The 21064-nt window shown below is 37.9% G+C and overlaps 1 protein-coding gene across 3 annotated transcripts; it reads left to right on the top strand.

Moving 5' to 3' along the window:
• Positions 1-6497: 6497 nt before the first annotated feature.
• Positions 6498-14888, top strand: LOC133708259 (subtilisin-like protease SBT2.5). Of its 3 annotated transcripts, none has more exons than XM_062133720.1 (11): positions 6498-6836; positions 7420-7635; positions 9078-9222; positions 9327-9721; positions 10284-10379; positions 10474-10546; positions 11048-11333; positions 12397-12722; positions 13084-13351; positions 13658-13939; positions 14273-14888. In XM_062133720.1, the coding sequence occupies exons 1-11, from the start codon at positions 6745-6747 to the stop codon at positions 14677-14679; spliced, it is 2586 nt and encodes an 861-aa protein (XP_061989704.1). In that variant the 5' UTR covers positions 6498-6744; the 3' UTR covers positions 14680-14888. The 3 variants fall into 3 exon arrangements, with proteins under 3 accessions (XP_061989704.1, XP_061989705.1, XP_061989706.1); XM_062133721.1 differs by having other exon boundaries at positions 6499-6716; XM_062133722.1 differs by lacking the exons at positions 6498-6836; positions 7420-7635 and having other exon boundaries at positions 9081-9222; positions 9324-9721.
• Positions 14889-21064: the final 6176 nt, after the last annotated feature.

Genomic DNA, 21064 nt, shown 5'->3' with positions numbered 1-21064 from the left:
TTTGTTGGTTTCAAAATCTCATACTGGGTGGTCTTGCGGGCCTTTATACATATGAAGAGGAATGCTAGCTACCTTCCCCTTCAACTTTTCCCTTTCAACCTTTCCCACTCAACAAATGACACGTGGATTCCACTACAATCTAAAACTCAATATTTATTACATTGAAAAACTTTTTCTATTTTTTCCATGTCTGCCCTTCTAATAAATGTACCACATTTTTTTTCCTTTCTTCTTTCTTTTACTTTTTTTTTTTTGTTCTGTAAGATGTTTGATAATTTTGCATTTTTAGTTGTTATTTTGGATGTGGTTTTTTTCTTCTTGAGTTCATCTATATCAAACTTCCCCACTACCTCCCTTCCCTTTCTCTCAAATTTTAATCTCTTGGTATTTCTCTAGCATCCATTCTGAAATCCGTTCTCTTGTTTTTTTTTTTTTTTAAATTTAAAGAAGAAGAGAGAATTGATGAATAATATTCCTGTTTCTACTGAAGAATACGGAACGGGAACTATGTGTGGATCATGATGGGGAGAGAGAGAGATAACACCGCATGTATAGTGGTTCACCTTGCTCTTGAGGCAAGGCTACGTCCACTTAGAGATTCTACTATGAGTGAGGTCAAGTGACCTTTGTAGTGATACAAGTATAGGGATCATGGATCCATCCTCTCTAAGAAGGGGAGGACTTCCCTTTATAGCTAAGGGAAGTCCCACTCTATTTACATATCCTCGATGTGGGACAATAATACATATATTGCTTCTCTTGAAGCCTCTTGGAGAGCATGGGAGGGTGGCCTCCCTACGAGGTACCGGCCGACCTCCACCATAGCGAGGTAGCTCGGGTGTCGGACTACCGGATGCATGTCGTAGGCGGGACTAGCCATGTCGCGGGGCCCACCTAAGAGGTCGTTGCTTATGCTTGGCGGTATGTGATATAGGTGGTATGTACAAGTCCCCCAAGTCCCCGAGTAAGAGGCGCTTCTTGGTTGGGGAGCTGTCGGGATGTGTAGTGGATACCGGGCGGTATGTTGACCAAGATGAGGTCACTCAAGTACCGGATAGCTCATAGTACCGGGTGGCTAGAGTACCGGATGGCTCGTTGGAGGCTTGGGGAGGGAGGTGGGGTGTCTTGCATGTACCCATGTACCTGATGACTTGTGGTACCCGTACATGACTCTTTGCTCAAGGTCGGAGGCTCGTACCCTAACTCCTAGGGACCCTCCTTCTAGCGCCAATGTTTCTACTGAAGAATACGGAACGGGAACTATGTGTGGATCATGATGGGGAGAGAGAGAGATAACACCGCATGTATAGTGGTTCACCTTGCTCTTGAGGCAAGGCTACGTCCACTTAGAGATTCTACTATGAGTGAGGTCAAGTGACCTTTGTAGTGATACAAGTATAGGGATCATGGATCCATCCTCTCTAAGAAGGGGAGGACTTCCCTTTATAGCTAAGGGAAGTCCCACTCTATTTACATATCCTCGATGTGGGACAATAATACATATATTGCTTCTCTTGAAGCCTCTTGGAGAGCATGGGAGGGTGGCCTCCTGACTAGATACCGGCCGACCTCCACCATGGCAACGTAGCTCGGGTGTCGGTCTACCGGATGCATGCCATAGGCGGGGCTAGCCATGCCGCGGGGCCCACCTAAGAGGTCGTTGATTATGCTTGGCGGTATGTAATATAGGTGGTATGTACAATTCCAAAATCTGATTAGTGATTACTATCTATGTTGATAAAAACCCAGAATCATCTCTCTCTCTCTCTCTCTGATTTGGTTTCTGGGTTTTGGAATCTATCAAGACATACTAACAATCACTTCAATTGAGATTCATAAGATGATAGGAATTGGGTTTGACTAATAATTCTAATTTTGATTTAGCAATGATTTGATCTCTAAGATTTCTAAAAAATTGAGTTTTGAAAAACAAATGCAGAGTCACTAGAATAGGAACGTAGTTGATTTTTTCTATTTCAAAACAACAATGTCAAGAGTTAAGCTCAAATTTTGGGAGAGATTATAATTATGCTTCATTATTTAAAGGTTGAAATAAAAAAAATGATAAGAGGGAAAGATTTTGAGAAGAAGAGAAAATGAATGAAAAGAAGAGTGTAAAAGTTAAGATATTTTCATTAATTGTAAAAGATAAATTGCATTAATTATGGGCAAATGTGGAAGAAAACAAAATTGGTTTTCACAACATTGAATTTATAGTTTTGAGTGAAGTCAAAATACACTTGGCAGACAATTAATGGGGAAGATTGCTAGCATTCCTCTACATATGAATGTACGTGGGTGAAGGCTGATTCCCAAAGCCGATTTGCCCAAGGAATCTTTTCTGTTCTTCAAACTTTATACTCGCTTGTTGATAGTGAATGTACTTAGATTGCAACTCCTATACAACTTTTTACAATTCGAGGTATCAAATTGGTGAGAGAATAAACTATTTCCACTCGAGATAGAAACAAGAACAAAAAGATTGAAAAGGATAAAGGCGAGCAGAGTTCAATGGTCCCACAAGAACATGCAAGGAATTCATGTAAATATGTACTATTAGGGATGGCTGAACATTTCCAACAAAAAAAAAAGGGATGGCTGATCGTAAATAATAACATTCTAAGCAAGTGAATAATTGGTTCATATTTTGGATCATATTTGGGCCACACCGATTATATGCAATGAAAATGGTCACATGTGATGTAGATGCCCAACGACAATTCGGGTGGTGCCCAACTTTCACATGCGCTCTGATACCAGTAACCGTCGTCAAAACTCAAAACCACCCTTTTGTCCAATCCTCGACTAGAATACCAGAAAAAACTAGTCATTTTTTTATGCCTTAATGAGTTTTCTATTTCTAAACCTAGAAGTCTAGAACTATAGATTGGATTTGAGAGCACGTTAGGAAATGGGTCCTTAATAGGTTAAATATTAGCTGATGTCGATTTGGTTGAAAATGACTGTGGAAGAGACGCGTCGTTGTCCAGATTTTGGAATGGTAATATAATTTGGTGACTATTCTTGTGGGTGTCGTTCATCATCACATGGAGTAAAGACTAAAGAAGAAGCATTATGATATGGGGGGGTCATGCTACCAACAAAAGATATTGGTGGTAGAAGGTGAATTTTAGATCCTTTTTTTTTTATCAAAGAGAGGGAAACTATACAAAGTAATTTTGCCCTTAGCTCATCACATGTTACTTGGAACCAAAGCTATTTTTTTTTTCAATTTATTATCGTAAATCATAATATGGGTTTTTTTTTTCTTTAAAAAATATTTTTTCTTTTTGGGATAAATGTCACATTTGACCTCTTGATAGAATGTATTGAAGCAACGACACCCGATCTAAAATCAACTCTAGTAATGGCAGCCGCTGATAGGGATCGTTGAATTATAAAACTTTAGAGGTAGCAGCGCGGTTTTTGTCTCCTCCAACCACTCTCTTCTAGTTTGTCAAAAACCACTGTGCTTGTATAGGGATGTTCCACTCTATGTGGCATCTCAATGATCAAGCTAGTACATATTTACGTGGAATGCAACGATCGATTGCTTTCAATATCCAAAATGTTGATGATATTGAACAACTGAAACCACTCAAGCTCTTAGATATTTGATCACCCCGCGCTATTTTGAATGGCTACGATAGGCGTCTTTCATTGTGGCTTTCGAGTTTTTTTTCTTTCCTTTTTCTCTTTGGCTACGGGAGTTCTTTATCGGCTTAGAGCAAGTTCACCCGTAGTCAAGAAATGTCCAGGTCGAAAAGTCAAGAATTCGACCAGTTAAGTTACTGTTCACTGCCACTGGACATGGGTTTCCACCCGTTTTTTTTCTTGACCAGTCAAGACTGTTCATTTTCCACTGTTTATTGAGTGTTTTCACTGTTCATTTTTTTTTTGGGACTTTTAAATGGTAGGCATTTATATAGAAATTTTAAGAATTTTTTATAATTTATTTTTGTTACCGTTTATTAACGCTATGTATATATATAGTACAAATGTAATTGTTTGCCGTTGGATCCGGAAATTAATTGAAACCAAGGGCTCGGATTTCATGACCGTTGGGATCAGAATTCAAAGCCCTCCAATGGCTCTCTTCCACATGCTCCTACTCCGGCCCATTCCATGTCGCTACGCGACAAGCGACGAAGCAACGCGTCTGGGAGTTGCGGCGCCACGTGTCAAGCAACTGTCCTTCACTTCCATTGCTGGCGCGTGTCCTTCTCCCCTCATTTGCTGACGTCGCCCACGTTTCCTGGCTGGGCCTTGCTGGCTGATTTCTTGCCTGGGTCATGGATTTAGTCATGGCCATGACTAAATTCTTGGCTTCGGTCAAGAAAGCCAAGTTCTTGGCTGGTCACAAACAAACCGCTGGAAACCAAATTTGCAGGTTCAAGGTCACCACCTAAGCAAGATCTAGCTCCTGACCGGTCAAAAACAAACCGGTGGACTTGCTTATGAGTGCTATATGCTTGGGGTTTCATCCAAACGCGGTTTTAGGCATATCACTTAATTTGAAAGAGGAATAGGCCTTGGTGTATATTATATTAACTCTATAATATGGATAATTGTTGAAAGATATTTCATTTTATTACCCAAAAAAACCAATAAAGAGGGCTGGGTTTATACTTCCCATTCTTACATTACCAAACAATGGAATTATAATAATTACCATACTCAAGCCTCTAATCTTGAAATGGAATGAAGCCTCAATGTGCCTTTGTCATGAAATTAGATCTCTTGGTTTTTTTTTTCTTTTTTTCTTGTTGAGAGAACTTATCACTTGGTTTAAATTTATAACCCATCTAAATTACACTTGAAAGAATTTAATGATCTCATCCACATATATTCGGTAGACTTGCCTAAAAGGACTTCTAAGAAAATCTACTCTTTTTTTTTTCTAGAAAAACAATGTATCTTTTGTTTCATCCATAAATGTCAAATTGGTCTTACAAGATTTCCACCAACTGTACAACTAACAATGCTAGTAGAAAGATATATCATAGAGGATATTCAGTTAATGTGGAAATGAACTAGAATGTATAGGCATATAGCAAAAATGAAAGTTGTTGATTAAGCACACGTTTCCAGGAAGAATGTTTCTCTATGGGTTTTTGGGGAAGAATGTTTGAGTCTGACTAAACTTTAGTTCCGAGATATAAATACACCTTTCTTGACCTTGAAAAAAGTCATGATTTTGACTTGTAGACCACAGAAGGCCGAAAGTTCCCCAAAAGAGAGATGAGTTATAAATTATTCTGATAAAAAATTTAGTTTATATATGTTATATCAAAAAAATTAGTTCATTTCTGTATCGAGCTAATCTACCGCTGTATCGAACTAATCTACTTGATATATCAGTACATTAATACACCGTAAACGAATATTCGAACATAGTGTGGATCAATAACGCAATTAAATCGACAATCTTAAGTGCTAAGTCAATTACAGTACACAAACTGGAATGATAGTCCATAAAACTGGTGACAATTTGCTCTACATACGCTGTAGTGCAACTTGCATTCCTATTCTTAGCTATCATTGTTGCAACGACATACTCTATAGTGCAACATACGTTGTAGTGTGACATATGTTGTACTATTTAGGCTTATTGAATAAGTGAGTTTCATTGTATTTAAGGGTTATATCGGTTCTTCCTTATTATATGTACCTTTGTAATCTTGGAATTAATGAAATCTCACAGTAAAAAGAAAAATAGAAAGTAACATAGAAAAATATAATTTAGTTTTATTCTTGATGAAAAAATAATAGTAAACTTACCAACGTGGCATGGGTTCGTTCAGTTGGTATTGGCGTGCTTGTGGTTGAGCCCTAATCCAAGTTTGATCCTCGCTGCCAACAGTCCTAGGTTGAGTTGCACGATTTGTGGATTTTATGCGGAAATCCATACTTAAGGGTTGTGGAGATAGGTACGTGTCTCACGTCAGTCCTTCAAGGTCGAGGATGTAAATCTATCCTAGCGCGGAGTTATATGATAGCATTCTATCTCCAAACTTTTCGTTAAAAAAAATAAAATAAAATAAATTGAACTTAAATAAAAAAAAAAACATAAGTACAAAAGGGAATCTCCCACCTGAAATACAACAAAAGCCTTTTATCTCCCGGTTTCACTTTCACCGTTCTTCACCAAAATCGCGAGGGCACTCTCGTCATTTCGACACGGGTCCCCGACACCTTGCGCGCGAATGTTCCTCTTACCACGCAAAACCGAAAACTTTTGCCTCTGTTTCTCTCTCTCTCTCTCTCTCTCTCTCTCTCTCACACCAGACACACCCTAATAATCGTACCATTAATTAACCAAACGTCCAAACCAAACAAAATCCACCGAATATCAATTCCATTAATCAATCACACCATTTTCCCCCTAAATCGGTCATAATTCACTTTTATTAACCTCATTTACCAAAAACCACTAAAATTTAATAATTTTTATAAATAAGTCCTTCTCTCTCTCTCTCTCCCATCATCTTCGGCTCCCTGTCTGTCACTCTCCTCCCTCCTCCTCTCCAATTGAAATCAATCACCTAATAAAAACCCTAACCATCTCACTCTCTCTCTCTCTCTCTCTCTCTCTCTCTCTCACACTTGACTCTATACACTCCAATGCCATCCACATTCTGATCCTCCTCCTCCCTTTCTCATTTCCGGCCTTCATGTAAATCTAGCCTCTCAGCCATTTCTGGATCTCTCTGCAAGTGAGCAACCCTTCAATTTCTTTTCATTATGAAATGCGATCTTCTTTATTCCGCCGATTTATTCTTTGCTTCGTTTGCTACCAAAAGCAGCAGTTGCTTTCATCTCTTTTTCGCTTCCAGGTTAACTAGATTCAGTTTTTTTTTTCTTTCTTTCTTGCTTTTAGTAATGGAAGAAGCTCCACTTTATTTTTTATTTATTTGAGGGAATCCTTTTTTCTGGTTCTTTGTGATCTTCAAGCTACTTAGAGCTATATCTCTTCCACTCACAGACTTGCTCGCTCACTCCACTAATCACTGTCTAGCTTTCTATTGGTTTAGCTACTTCTGGTATCTGATCTTGTTAGTTATTATTATTATTATTAATTTTTTGTTTTTTTTTGCGCAATCTGGATGTGTGGTGTTGGACTTTTGTTACTAGCTATCTGTATCCTATTTCCTTCTCCGTGTCAATTTTTCTCGTCTTTAGATTTTGGATTTCTATTGCTCTTCTCAACACGGAAACAATGGGCATTTTTTTTTTTTTACTCCTATCTCCGAGAATCCAATGGAAATTTTCCACTTTTTGAGCTGGAAATGGTGTAAAATGAGCATAGGTCATGATTAATTACCGTGGTGGTGGAGTTAATGATGATTGCTTTTTTATTAATCGAGTGTGGTTATTATAATTTTCAAACTATTGACTTTTGGCAATATGATGAATCAGATCTTGTGGAGTGCTGAAGTTGCATACTTCAATGGTAAAACTGAGGGCTATGGAGTTTTGGTATGCCGTTTTCGTATTGTTTTCCCTCTTCATTATTGGGAAAGCCGATGTTTATATTGTGACTGTCGAAGGAGAGCCTATTATAAGTTATAGAGGTGATGTTGATGGTTTTGAAGCCACTGCTGTGGAGTCTGATGAAAAGATCGACACCACTAGGTATCTGCACACATTTTTCTTGATATTTCTATTTATGGATATGCATAACTGTTTCTTTCTTGATTCGGCATACGTACGCAACATGTATTTATTTGTATGCATAGCCATATCATAAGTACAAAAAGTTTCATATCTTGGATAAGAATATTAGTTAACCAATGGTAGCTAGCCTGGGATGCTTTGACCGTTTAAAGAAGCATTGAAATTAGATTGTCACTAATTTTGCACATTGACCCAGTGCGGTGTTAGGTTTGTGAGGTATCTTTGTTAAATCATGGGGTGTTGCTGAATAAGTTGTATGTTGTTGGGAAATAAATTTTTTTTTGGTTGACCTGGTCATTTGCAAATGTCAAATAAACAAATTCATGGATATACCCCGGCGAAGCTGGATATTGATGATCCAAACAAGCTTGGGTTATATGGTTTTGCTTGCACTCAGGACTTGACGTTGGCTCTTTTTCTATTCACAAATTGTTGCTGTAGTTAATTTAAAAGTCAAAACCATTTTGCAAACAGAGTTGGGTTGTCTTTAGTTCATTCAAGGAAGCTATTGGGACAAAAAAGTCAAATGGTTTTGATTGCACTTAGGGGCTGACACTGTTCGGCTCATTGGTTTTGCCATAATTAATTTAAATCATGGCCACTCAGCATGAACAGAGTTTCTTTGTTCTTATTGATATCTTCGTTTGGAAGCAAAAACAGAGGTATCAGTGCATTTATGGATAATAACCTAGGACTTGATACCACCGAGAATCTGGCCAAATCCAGGATTTCAGTGTTTGAATATAATGACATGGTTGGAGAGGTACTAAAAGATTTTCTTATTTCTTATTTTTGGTGAGAAAAGCCGTGGGAAACAACAAGAAGCCCTTTCTAGAACTAATTTGGTTGTACCATGTCTGAAATCATGTGAAATTCTACAAATCCTCTCTATATTTATATAATGATAAAATCATAGGAAACATGTATAGACAAATTCATCCAAAAAATTAAAGAGAAAAATTTAATTTTATGAAACGACCAAAGAGGTCGGAATGCAGTTCTATTCCATGACCTGTCATTTCTCTGGTTTGTGTTTATTTTGGTGATCATTGTTTTTGTAGACCTACTAGATCCCTAAGAAAATATTGCAACATTATCCCATCCCATCCTACATGGTGGCATGTAGTACTTAGTTTCAGCTGTTTTATCCTAGCATATTGAGATATAAACATTTCATACGGTATCATATATATAAGCTTATGTGCAACTAGTTGCTTTGTTTGGGAAAGATTGCAATTCAATATCATCTCATGGTCTATGCAATGCACTTCATCTTTGATAGATTTTGTGAGATACTTCACTTTACCAGAGGATGTATCTCTTTGATTTTGAATGCAGAAATAGACTGATCAATAACATTTAATATCTCATTGTTGCCTGTTCATTTGGTCTTTGTTCAGTGAATCAGTCACGTCCTATGCTCGACACCTTGAGAATAAACATGATATGCTTCTTGGAATGCTGTTTGAGCAAGGGACCTACAAGAAACTCTACAGCTATCAGCATCTTATAAATGGCTTTGCAGTTCATATTTCTCCCGAGCAGGTGAAACCTTGGACACAACCTCTTTATATGTTTCTTTTTAATCGCACTATGTTGATGTGTTTTCTTGAATTTGGATTTTCTTACACTGATCCTTTTATTAGTAGGCAGAAAGACTAATGCGTGCTCCGGGTGTGAAATCCGTGGAGAGAGATTGGAAGGTCCGGAGGCTTACAACTCACACACCACAGTTTTTAGGGCTTCCAACTGGAGTATGGCCAACAGGAGGTGGCTTTGATAGGGCTGGAGAAAATATTGTGATAGGGTTTGTGGACTCGGGGATTTACCCTCATCATCCAAGCTTTGCAAGCCACAGTACTGATCCTTACGGGCCTGTTCCCAAGTACAGAGGTACATGTGAAGTTGACCCAGACACCAAGAAGAGCTTCTGTAACGGAAAGATTATTGGAGCCCACCATTTCGCCAAAGCTGCAATAGCAGCTGGGGTGTTTAATCCAGTTATTGATTTCGCCTCTCCTATGGATGGTGATGGACATGGAAGGTTAGGCCCCATACTTCTATTATATGTTCTTCACTAGGAACCTATACTACTGTGTGTTTGCTCATATCATTCTGACTGGATGTTTAGCTTATGTCATGTTTCTTAGATATACAAAAGAATTTACAAAAGAAATGAAATTAACTTTTACACGTAAATATGCTGAAACAAATCCCCCGAATGGAATTGATGTTGGGGAATCCAATTGCTAAGCTTAGAACAAGGACTTCTTTTATGATGCATACATATGTATTAAAATCAATGGATATGAGCATGTGGATAGTGTCACAAATCACTACACAATCTTGACAAAAATATAATTTGTTCTTAAATATCCTAAATGGAACTTTTGGGGTTCTCTGCTGCAGTGATTAAACCGCTATGACACCCACAAGAGTTTCTCATGTCCATTAGTTGCAATTGATAAACTTTAAATTGTTTTTTTTTTTTTTTTGTAACACAAATCTTCAAATCTTTTTTTCCTTTCCCCCTTTCTCCTAATGTCGATTCAGATTTATTCTGTCTGATGCTTTGTCTCCCTTTCTTTTATTTCTCTGTCTTATAGTCACACTGCAGCTATTGCAGCTGGAAACAATGGAATTCCTGTCAGAATGCATGGCCATGAATTTGGCAAAGCAAGTGGGATGGCTCCCCGTGCCAGGTGAGGGATAAATTAACTCTCTTGATGTTTTGATTTAGAGGAGTAAATATTATTGTTTCCCTTTAACCGAGACATATAAATTTCCTATGTTCAGAATTGCTGTATATAAAGCTCTTTACAGGCTCTTTGGAGGGTTTGTAGCAGATGTAGTAGCCGCAATTGATCAGGTATGCAAGGGTACCATGACAAAACCCAAAAAGAAATGAGAAGGGTGAATACTCGTAGTGTTGCTTCTTCTGTAGATAACTATAGGTGTGTGTGCATGAGCATTAGGATATACCCATTTATGTTCTGAAATTGCTTCTTCTGCAATTTCAGTGGTTCATCTATCCCTGATATTATGTTCCTGCTGACTTTGTAAAATTCTAGCAACCCATTTAATGTGTTATGTGATTTACTTATGCACAAATATATTCACATCTCTGTTTTTGTTTTGTATTTGACTCTTTTGAATTCAGATTAAAAAAGAAATAGAAAATTATTTTGGTATTTAGTTGATTGCATATTTTTTGATACGAAGTTAATTTTATGTGAACTACTGCATTATTTTATTCAAGATAAAATAATAAGATGTTTTTTGCCAACTAGTTTACATTCTTTTGGGATTATCACTTTTGGTTGCTTTGTCATAGAAGGGTGATTCTTGTTTGACAAAATTTTGTTAACAGGCTGTTTATGATGGAGTGGATATACTGAGCCTTTCTGTGGGGCCAAACAGTCCTCCAGCTACCACCAAGACCACTTATTTGAACCCGTTTGATGCCACACTTCTTTCAGCTGTGAAAGCGGGTGTATTTGTTGCACAGGCAGCTGGAAATGGAGGACCTTTTCCAAAAACTTTGGTTTCTTATAGCCCTTGGATAGCTTCTGTTGCTGCTGCCATAGATGACCGGAGATACAAAAACCATTTCACGCTTGGGAATGGAAAAATATTACCTGGACTTGGGTTGTCACGTAAGTATTTGTTTGGGTGAGCGTGTGTATGTGGTAAAGTTTTTTCAGTAGCAATTCTTTTATTAGCAATTTAGCATATGTGATTTTTTCATTAGCACTTACGCAAATACTTGGAAGCACTTCCTGGAAAAGTACATATGTTCTTCAGAAAGCACTCCAATGCTTTTGTCATTGCCAATAACAATACTTCAGCCAACTGTTATACAATTGGCCAAAATATAACACTAAGCTCCCTTAGAATTAGGATATGCTTTTGGCGTTGCCAATAACATGTGAAACACACCCTCAGTTTTATCTTGTCCTGTATTGTTAATTTTCAGCCATTAAGATGAAGTAGCATAGCAAAACATGATTACTTAACAAGGTAATTTGGTTGACCTAGAAACCATAAGCGGGCATAACATCATGTCTACTCACTGGTTTTATAACTTTTGAAAGAAGAAATTCTGGAAAGGGAGAAGAAGATAATTGTATTCATATTCAATTCTAAGGAGTTCTCCTATTCATGTGAGATACCAATTCAGAAATTGATTTTGAAGTAGTCAGCTCTCTAAATTAACCATAATTGAAGCTACCATAATAATCAATTTGTATCACCAGCACTCCGTCAAGCTAGAGAATAGTTAACTCTTAGCTTCCTGAAATAGAATCTCAAGTCTATTTGATAGCTTTCAGAAAAACTTGGATATCTCAGTCCACTGAACACAATTATGGACGAATTTGTACTAGTCATAGAGTATAATATGGAGTTCTTGTTTTCCATTGATATCTCAAGCTGAGGCTTGAGACCCTCAGCTTGAGACCGTGACATGATCTTGATTAGGTCTCAGAAGCATATTTTGCTTGGATATCATGTTGGAAAAGAAACTTTAGAGAGGGACAAGAGGAGTTGTGTAATGGCACCACATAGATTCAATGGTTTTACTCTCTTGAGACCACTTCAACTTGCAGCAGTTCTCATGTATTTTTTCCTATACATTAAATAATATTTAAATTGTCAATAGTTATGTTCTTTTTCTACTTTTCTGCCTTTAAAAGCTGAACTACTCCCCTTGCCTTGCAGCATCTACACATCCAAATCGAACGTACACACTGATTGCTGCAAATGATGTGCTTTTGGATTCTTCAGTAGTGAAGTATAGCCCCTCAGACTGCCAGAGACCAGAAGTTTTAAACAAGAACTTGGTTGCGGGGAATATTCTTCTTTGTGGCTATTCGTTCAATTTTGTTGCTGGCTCTGCATCAATCAAGAAAGTCTCGGAAACAGCTAAAAGTCTTGGTGCAATTGGCTTTGTTCTTGCTGTGGAAAATGTTTCCCCAGGAACCAAATTTGATCCTGTTCCTTCTGGAATTCCTGGGATTGTAATCACTGATGTTAAGAAGTCAATGGTAATCCATTCAAAGTTTTCTAAAATTTGATATGTTAATATTCTCCACAGTAAATGTGATTAGATTATGGCAATTGCTATAGCCAAATCATATCATAACCTCATAATGTGTCAAAAGAAGTTGACAGCACCAACAGCAAAATAGGGAAATGTGAGAGATAGTCATGCAAATTTACTTGATCTCTTTTCTTAGTTGCATATGAGCTTGGTCTTGTCATGTCATAGTTGATTATGAGCTCAGTCCTGTCTGATAACTGCTATGGTGCTAATGTTTTGATTTATTTGAACTACCTTTAAATCTTATCTCTTTTTCCTGTCTTCTTTTCTTTATGTATATTCTCACATGCCCTTTTGTTTTTCAGGATCTTATAGATTACTACAACATCTCCACATCAAGAGATTGGACTGGTCGAGTTAAGAGTTTCAAAGCTATAGGTAGCATTGGGGATGGTTTGATGCCTATACTCCACAAATCAGCACCCCAGGTGGCAATATTCTCTGCTCGAGGACCCAATATTAAAGATTTCAGCTTCCAAGATGCGGATCTTCTCAAACCAGATATTCTAGCTCCTGGTTCTCTGATTTGGGCTGCCTGGTCCCCTAATGGAACTGATGAGCCTGATTATGTTGGTAAGGATCGAATCAAAGCACTTTGCATGTTCTTTCCCCTGATATTTACTGCCAATAATTGTTTATCAAACTTTAGTCCCAAACTGCAGTTATTCTGTAGAATCTATACCATTCAAAACGAACCTATTATATATAAGTTTTTGGGGTTTCGAGATGTAGTAGGATTATCCTTAGAAATTAAGGGAAAATATCAGTAATTGCCTATTCTCTTCCTTCTCAGATAAATAAAATCTTAAGGCAATTATAGTTCTGCTTCTACAAATGCAATTTCTGACATATAAAGAGGTTATTTTCTTTTTTGACCAGGGGAGGGATTTGCCATGATTTCTGGAACAAGTATGGCTGCACCGCATATAGCAGGAATAGCTGCTCTTATAAAGCAGAAGCACCCTCATTGGAGCCCTGCTGCCATCAAGTCATCCTTGATGACAACATCAACAACTATAGACCGGGCTGGAAGGCCTCTCCAGGCACAACAGACTTCCGAAACACAAGGCATTAAGTTTGTGAGTGCTACTCCTTTTGATTATGGTAGTGGCCATGTTGATCCAAGGGCTGCTCTAGATCCTGGACTAATCTTTGACGTGGGTATGTATTCTTTTTCACTTCGTAAATGGTTTTCTATTAAACTAAAAATCTAAAATTAGTCCCCAAATAACTTGAAGAAATGGATCTCTAAGAAATGTGAGAGGATAAGTATAGGAAGAAGTCCCAACCTTCCTTCCCACTTTCCTTTTTAACAAAGGATTAAGAATCTTCTTATTTAATTTGATTTGATTTTTTTGAAAAGAAAAAAGAAAAGAGTTTGATGTCTTTAACAGGAAATAGGAGGAAAATTATATTGTAATGCAGATATTTCCTGCTGGATGAAACACATATCGGGCACCTCATCTAATGAAATCTCAATTGTTTGAATTTTAGGTTTTGAGGATTACGTGGGCTTCTTGTGTACAACACCTGGTATTGATGCCCATGAGATAAAGAAATACACAAACTCCCCCTGCAATTACACCATGGGCCACCCATCAAATTTCAACTCTCCGTCAATCACAGTAGCTCATCTTGTAGGAAGTCGTACAGTTACTCGCACAGTGACAAATGTTGCTCAAGAAGAAACCTATGTGATCACAGCCAGAATGGCTCCAGCAATTGCCATTAGTGTCAGCCCTCCAGCAATGACTCTGAAACCTGGTGCTTCTCGAAAGTTCTCTGTGAGTCTCACGGCTCGACGTTTGACTGGAACCTACAGTTTTGGAGAGGTTCTGTTGAAAGGTAGCCGGGGGCACAAGGTTAGGATCCCGGTGGTAGCTATGGGTTACCGACGGTAATTTTGGTTGGTTAATTAAGAATTTTAACAATTATGGTTGTAATATTCTTTGTAATCTGTGGCAATAAGTTGTGAGGCTAGTTGTATTGTCTGAAATATGTGTATCAGTGTATGTGGAATAGCTGTAAAGGTAATTGGTATGGAGGGGAGACTCTAGTTCTTCCACTTATAAGTTTTGCTAATTTGATTGGGTACAAGGTTTTCCCTTGATCTTGATCTTCTGTTAGGGTTGTAGCTCGTGTTTATTTTGTTTCTAGATGGGGGAATCTGAGAAGTGTCCTACTGAATACTTTGATTCAAAAGAAAAAGGACCAGTCCTCAGAGACTGAAAGGCAAAGTGATTTTGTTTTTCTAGTTTAGAACAAACTCAAACTCATCATCTTTTCAGTCCATTCAACTCCTAGAGTATTCAGTCTAGAAACTTCTTTTAATAATAAGCCAAGAATATCACGATGAACATAAATCATAGATTAGATTGCTCCACAACGGGGGAGCTGGGATTTGATAATAGAATTTTAGAGTAATGTTCTTAGTTTTACACTCTGGTGATCAAGGATTTCGTGGTCATCAATCTTTAAATTTAATAACAAGGGTTGAGATTAAAAAAATAAATTTTAAGTGTTGACATTAAAACACTTTAAATTAAATTCAGCGGTGGAGAGAACAAAAATTTTTAGTCACCTGATGCCCATATAATCATCACTGTCATTTTTTATTGACTTAGGGAAAAACTCACAAACAGTACCTGAACTTCAAGCCACTAATAACTTTCGTACCTCAAGTTCAAAAAATATCAGATTGGTACCTGAACTTCTGACCCCGACCCAATATCAATACCTGGGAACAGTAAAATCGTTAACGGAGTTAATTTTTGAAGGGTAAATCTGTCATTTCACTGTTCATCATCTCCAAAACTCTCCCCTCTTTCTCTGCAAACCCAGATTTTTCATTATCTTCTTCATACCTCACACACACAAACCCAAATCGACCAAAGGAGAGGTGAGAGGTGAGAGGAGTTGGTGGTGGATGGGACGGTGGCTATTGAAGAAGTGAAAGGTTGGTTGATAGTGGTGATGAGGTATGAAGAAGAAGAAGAAGAAGAAATCTGGTATTGCAGAGAGAGGGGAGAGTTTTGGAGATGATGAACAGTGAAATGACAGATTTATCCTTCAAAAATTAACTCCGTTAACGATTTTACTGTTCCCAGGTATTGATATTGGGTCGGGGTCAGAAGTTCAGGTACCAATCTGATATTTTTTGAACTTGAGGTACGAAAGTTATTAGTGGCCGATATGTCAGATACTGTTTGTGAGATTTTCCCATTGACTTATTACTGCTATTCTTTTCTTAATGCAAAAGAAAAAAAGACAATTAAACAATAGTTAAGTCGGGTAATTAAGAAAGGAAAACCCACTGAAGGTTAGGAAAGAAAAAAAGACCGAAAGTTTAGTTGTTGGGTCCTAGCTTTAGTGGGTTTTCCTTTCTTAAGGCTAAGGTGGTTCTGTTCTGGTGTTCGGATTGTGTCAGAGTGGCGGGGGTTTGTTGTAAAAGTTATACCGGTCTACCCATATTGGATTTGGTTAGTGGAGACCAGAGGATCAGGATTAGCCATTACTATTGAGCATAGACATCAATGGTGGTTCAAGTCACGATAGAAGAAAGGTCAGTGGCGATGTTGTTTTTTGCACCTTATGTGATGGCTCCTTCGGGGTTCTATTGGTCCTTGATGGACCGAGTCTAGGGCCGATGACATAAGAAATATCAAAAATTTACAGAAAGGCCACCAGTCTAAATATAAATTATAATCTACTATTGAGGCAAACACATCAATGCAGTGGAATATAGAAATATAACCATACAATGTATCACGTCCTCAGTTCCTCATTTGTACAAAGCGAACTATTACTTGTAAAGTTGTCATTTGAATATAAAAATTCTAAATCTATTATTTATAATCTACTAAATAAGGCTGATGCATTAATCTCCTAATTAAGTCACATTGATGTTTTTATGGAATGACAAAATGAAACACATTGTCTTCATTTGTAAAACCAAAGAAGTTGATTTTAGATTTCAAAAATCTAATATCTATAAATTGTAACCGACTAACTAAAAATAAAATAAAATGGACCCCTTCCGCGTTGGGTGGCCCTAGGGTTTTTTTTTTTTTTTTGAATGAGTTAGGAACTTAGGGTGGACACGGTCTTAAACCCTAACATTGTCTTCTTGGTGACTTTGTGATGTGAGGGTAGGTAATTTACATTAGGTTACTTTAGGGTGACCTTAACATTGTCTTATGTGTTGTGACGTTAGGGTAATTACATTAGGTTGCTTTAGCACCTTACATGGCTCAAATTTGACGTAGCCCGTAGAGGGTGGGTCATGATATGTTGTTACCTACATTTTTGCAATTAATGGATTGATAACTCTCATTTTTTTTTTTTTTACAAAGGAATAAAATAAAACAAATTATTTTTTTGAAAGAAAATGGGTGTCAATCCATTAATTGTAAAATGTAGAGAACATCAGATCATGACTCACCATCTGTGGGCTATATCAATATTAAGCAGCAACCTAAATGATGTCACCATAGAATGATGCTCTAAAGTAACTAGGGAACCAGACAAAGCTAGGATTAAAAACCGAAGTCCTAACCTAATTATTATATATATATATATATATAAAAGTAAAATGAGAATGGTACTGTTCAATGAACAGTAATACAGTGACCTGCCCGTTTTGCCCCTGCATTCTCTTTGGTTTTTTAACTGATTGCCCCGACAGGTGTACGTCTTCATTGGCGTCCGATGCTTTCCGCGTGGCTCTGTTTCCTTGCTCCACGAAGAGAGAACAATCAAAGAGAAATCAAGAACGATCGAGGAACCACTGCAAGTGGCTTAGTGTCTTTGGGCCTAGGAAGCCTTTGGGTTCCCCTTGACAAAGTCAAAAAAAAAAAAACGATCGAGGAGTTTCTTTGCTTTGCCCGAAGAGAGAGAGAGAGCATTTTATCCTTGGCCTCTGGCTGCTATTTACCCCTCCGACTGTTGCTATCGTGTCTCTATTCCGAAGAAAGGGGGAGTGGGAGCGAGAGGGATCAAAGAGTGAGAGAGAGCGCGAACAGGTCTTCGATCTTCAATCGTCTTTGATTTTCATCCATCACTGCTTAACCCAATTGATCCCTTTCTCATTTCAATTAACTACATGGGAAAACTGATTAAGGTTACGGCATTTGCAGAGAAGAGTTTTCAGGCCTGCGATCACTGTTGAGGTCCAAAAGATGTCACACCCCGAATTCTGAATTTAAGTAATTTATATTCGAAGCATGAACCTCAAATACCCTGTTTATAATCTCAGAATTTTTTTCTCAAAATCAACTGCACATTACACCTCTCAATAATTACATAAACCAAATCCTCAAGCTACTTATTACAGTACACTCTCACCAAAACAAATTATAAAGCTCAAGAGAGCACAATTCTCCTCACAAAACAAATGCTATAAATCTAATACTAATACTCTAAACCGCACGATCACTGCCCTGATTCTCCTGACCTGTAAGACTACCCGCTACACAATTTGAATAGTGTACCGGGAGTTGCAACAACACAAAACCCGGTGAGCTTTTGACAGCCCGTATGAGTAAACAAGAAAGAACTGTTGATTTATTCAATTATATTTATTATAACTCAAGTAAACAATCAACACAGTCACACGGTAACTCCAAAAATCACATAAACATAAAAGCAAGTATATTCTCGATACTCTCTTTTAAAACTCAACATTTGACTGATCACAACCAACAAATATTTCAACATTAATATGTGAAATAACATTATAGCAAAGCATGCTTGATTCTCTTTTCACTAACACCTTCACATATTAACAATATATCACAAATAGATATTTGATCAAAATAATATAAGTACACTTTTCTTTTTAGTGAATTTTCGGATTAACTAGTAACAAATCATAAATCCACGTGTTAGGGTCCATAATACCAAAACACGGGAAAGCCAGGTTGATTGGTAACAATTCATAAATCCACGTGCTAGGGTCCATAATACCAAAGCACGGGAAACCACATGCTAGGGTCCATAATACCAAAGCATGGGTAAGCCGCAGCATACCAGGGTCCAACGTACTATACCCAAGTATGTATACTCAAAGTAAGCAACCTTCCTAAGAGTATAATAGTGCACTATCTGTAGGGACTAGGGCCCAAGGCTAACTTCCACATAACACCAAAACACATTTACCAGTAATTCACTTAAGCACGGGGTAGTAGATAACACCCGGCTTCACAATTGTACTTCTCAGACATAATCAAAATCACAAAATACAATCTTTATGATTTATAGATCGTATATATGTATATGTACACCCACATAAAGAGACATATTATTTCAAGACAAATCTTTATTTCTTAAAATAATTTCCACATATTCACAATTGGGCATATAAAATAGCTTTCACACCACATGATCAACATTTCATTATTCAACAATTAAATGCGAGATTAATAGCTTGAATAATATCCAATTCATTCTCAATTATTTCATCACACCAATCACACGTCAACCAATATATATATTCCACGTAACTATATATATACGTAATCATCCGCTCAGGGATGACCACTAATACCAACTATAGTTCAAACATAAAAAAAAACCGTGAAATTCATTTGTATAATAAAATCATTTTACTTACCTATGGACCGTAGTTGATCAAGTCCATATGATTTAAAACAAATATTTATTCCATAAATATTTTCACACAATTACGACAAAAATAAAGTAATTAAATTTATTCAGTTCGTAATATGAACCACGTGAGGTTTACTCACCTCTAATTCAACTGCGTCTTCTTAACAGCTAAAACAACAATTTTCCCGAATTGTCCGCCAAATCAATCCGTCGATAACCTAATCCAATAATGATCTTAACTTAGCCAACAACTCATAAATGTAATTAAACGACGATCCAACGCTCAGATTCAAATTAAACGATGATCCAACGGTCGGATCTGAATTTAATGACGATCCAACGGTCGGATCCTCACGGATCGCCTTTAGGATCATCCTCCAAAATTATCACGAAGATCCAACGGTCAGATCTTCCTGAATCGCCCTTACTAACATCTCCACAAAATTATATGAAAATCCGACGGTCGGATTCTCACGAATCGCCTTCCGAATCACTATTTCTCAATTATACGAAGATCCAACGGTCAGATCTTCGCCCGTGACCTCACAAAGTCACCGGGACAGTCATACGATCAACATATTAAAATTTGAAGTAAAACCGATGGTCTGATCTTCGCAGATCGTAAACCGAAGATAAAACGTAAAAACCGTAAATAGTAACGTAAAAACGTAAATCCACTATTTATCAACTTTTTCTAACATGACCAAGTTATATATCAAAACGCTCGTATGGATGCATAGATCATCGCCTAGATAATGAAAACTCGAAATATGGTCTGATACGCCGCCACAAGCGGTGGTCAGTGGGCGGTCAACGCGGCGGTCAACGCCGGTCAACCACCTCCGATGGCAAAGTGACCAACTACAAACTGGTTCAAAATGAAAGGGTGATCGACTTCCATACCTGGAGCTAAGTCTGGTTTGGCCTAGATCGTCCTAGATCAAGCTTTGAAGTTTGGATTAATCTGGTGCGTCTGATTTGATCAGATTGAATCTGGGACGTTGAAAAAGTCAAACCATGATCTAGCGTTCTATACACAAAATCGTGATGAAAGGCTTACATGGGGATGATCAGCATGAGGAGGAGATCACGAAAATGGGAAGGATCGGCCGAGGGGATGCCGGAAAATTGGTTTTCCGGTCGGGTCACCGATCGGAACTGTGGCTCCTTCGATCCAGCTTTCGGGGCAGCGGCGGAGCAAAGCGACACCAGAGGGAGGCTCGTCGTGTGCCGGCGATCTCAGGGGAGCCCGGGTCCGGGGACGGAGGAGGCCGGAGGCGCCGTTTTCGGCCGGGTCGGGTCGACTAAGACCCGTCGGGTCTGAGGGTCGAAGGAAGAGAGAGAACGGAGAGAGCTGGGGGACTGTTCAGCAAAAATGAGATTTTTTCGTCCTTAATGAAAAATTCTGATTTTTCTGCTATTTATAGAAAAATCTCAATTTTCAAATATTCATATCTTATTCATACGAACTCCGAATATTGCGTTCCATATATGTACGAGATCGTATCGACGAGCTCTACAACTTTCATGAAGGAAGTTTTCCCAAATTCCATACGTATAAAAAGTCAATTTCCATGAGCCCCTAAATAACGTTCGTTTTCGAAAATAAAATCGTTCGAACTAATTCCACAACTTTTCCAAGCTTCGTACTCGCTCCTACTATCGTGAAATCATTTCTAA

The sequence above is a fragment of the Rosa rugosa genome, chromosome 5 (genome assembly GCF_958449725.1).
Source record: "Rosa rugosa chromosome 5, drRosRugo1.1, whole genome shotgun sequence".
Taxonomy (NCBI): domain Eukaryota; kingdom Viridiplantae; phylum Streptophyta; class Magnoliopsida; order Rosales; family Rosaceae; genus Rosa; species Rosa rugosa.
Note: the sequence above shows the minus strand (reverse complement) of the source record. Positions and strands in the feature narration are given on the sequence as shown.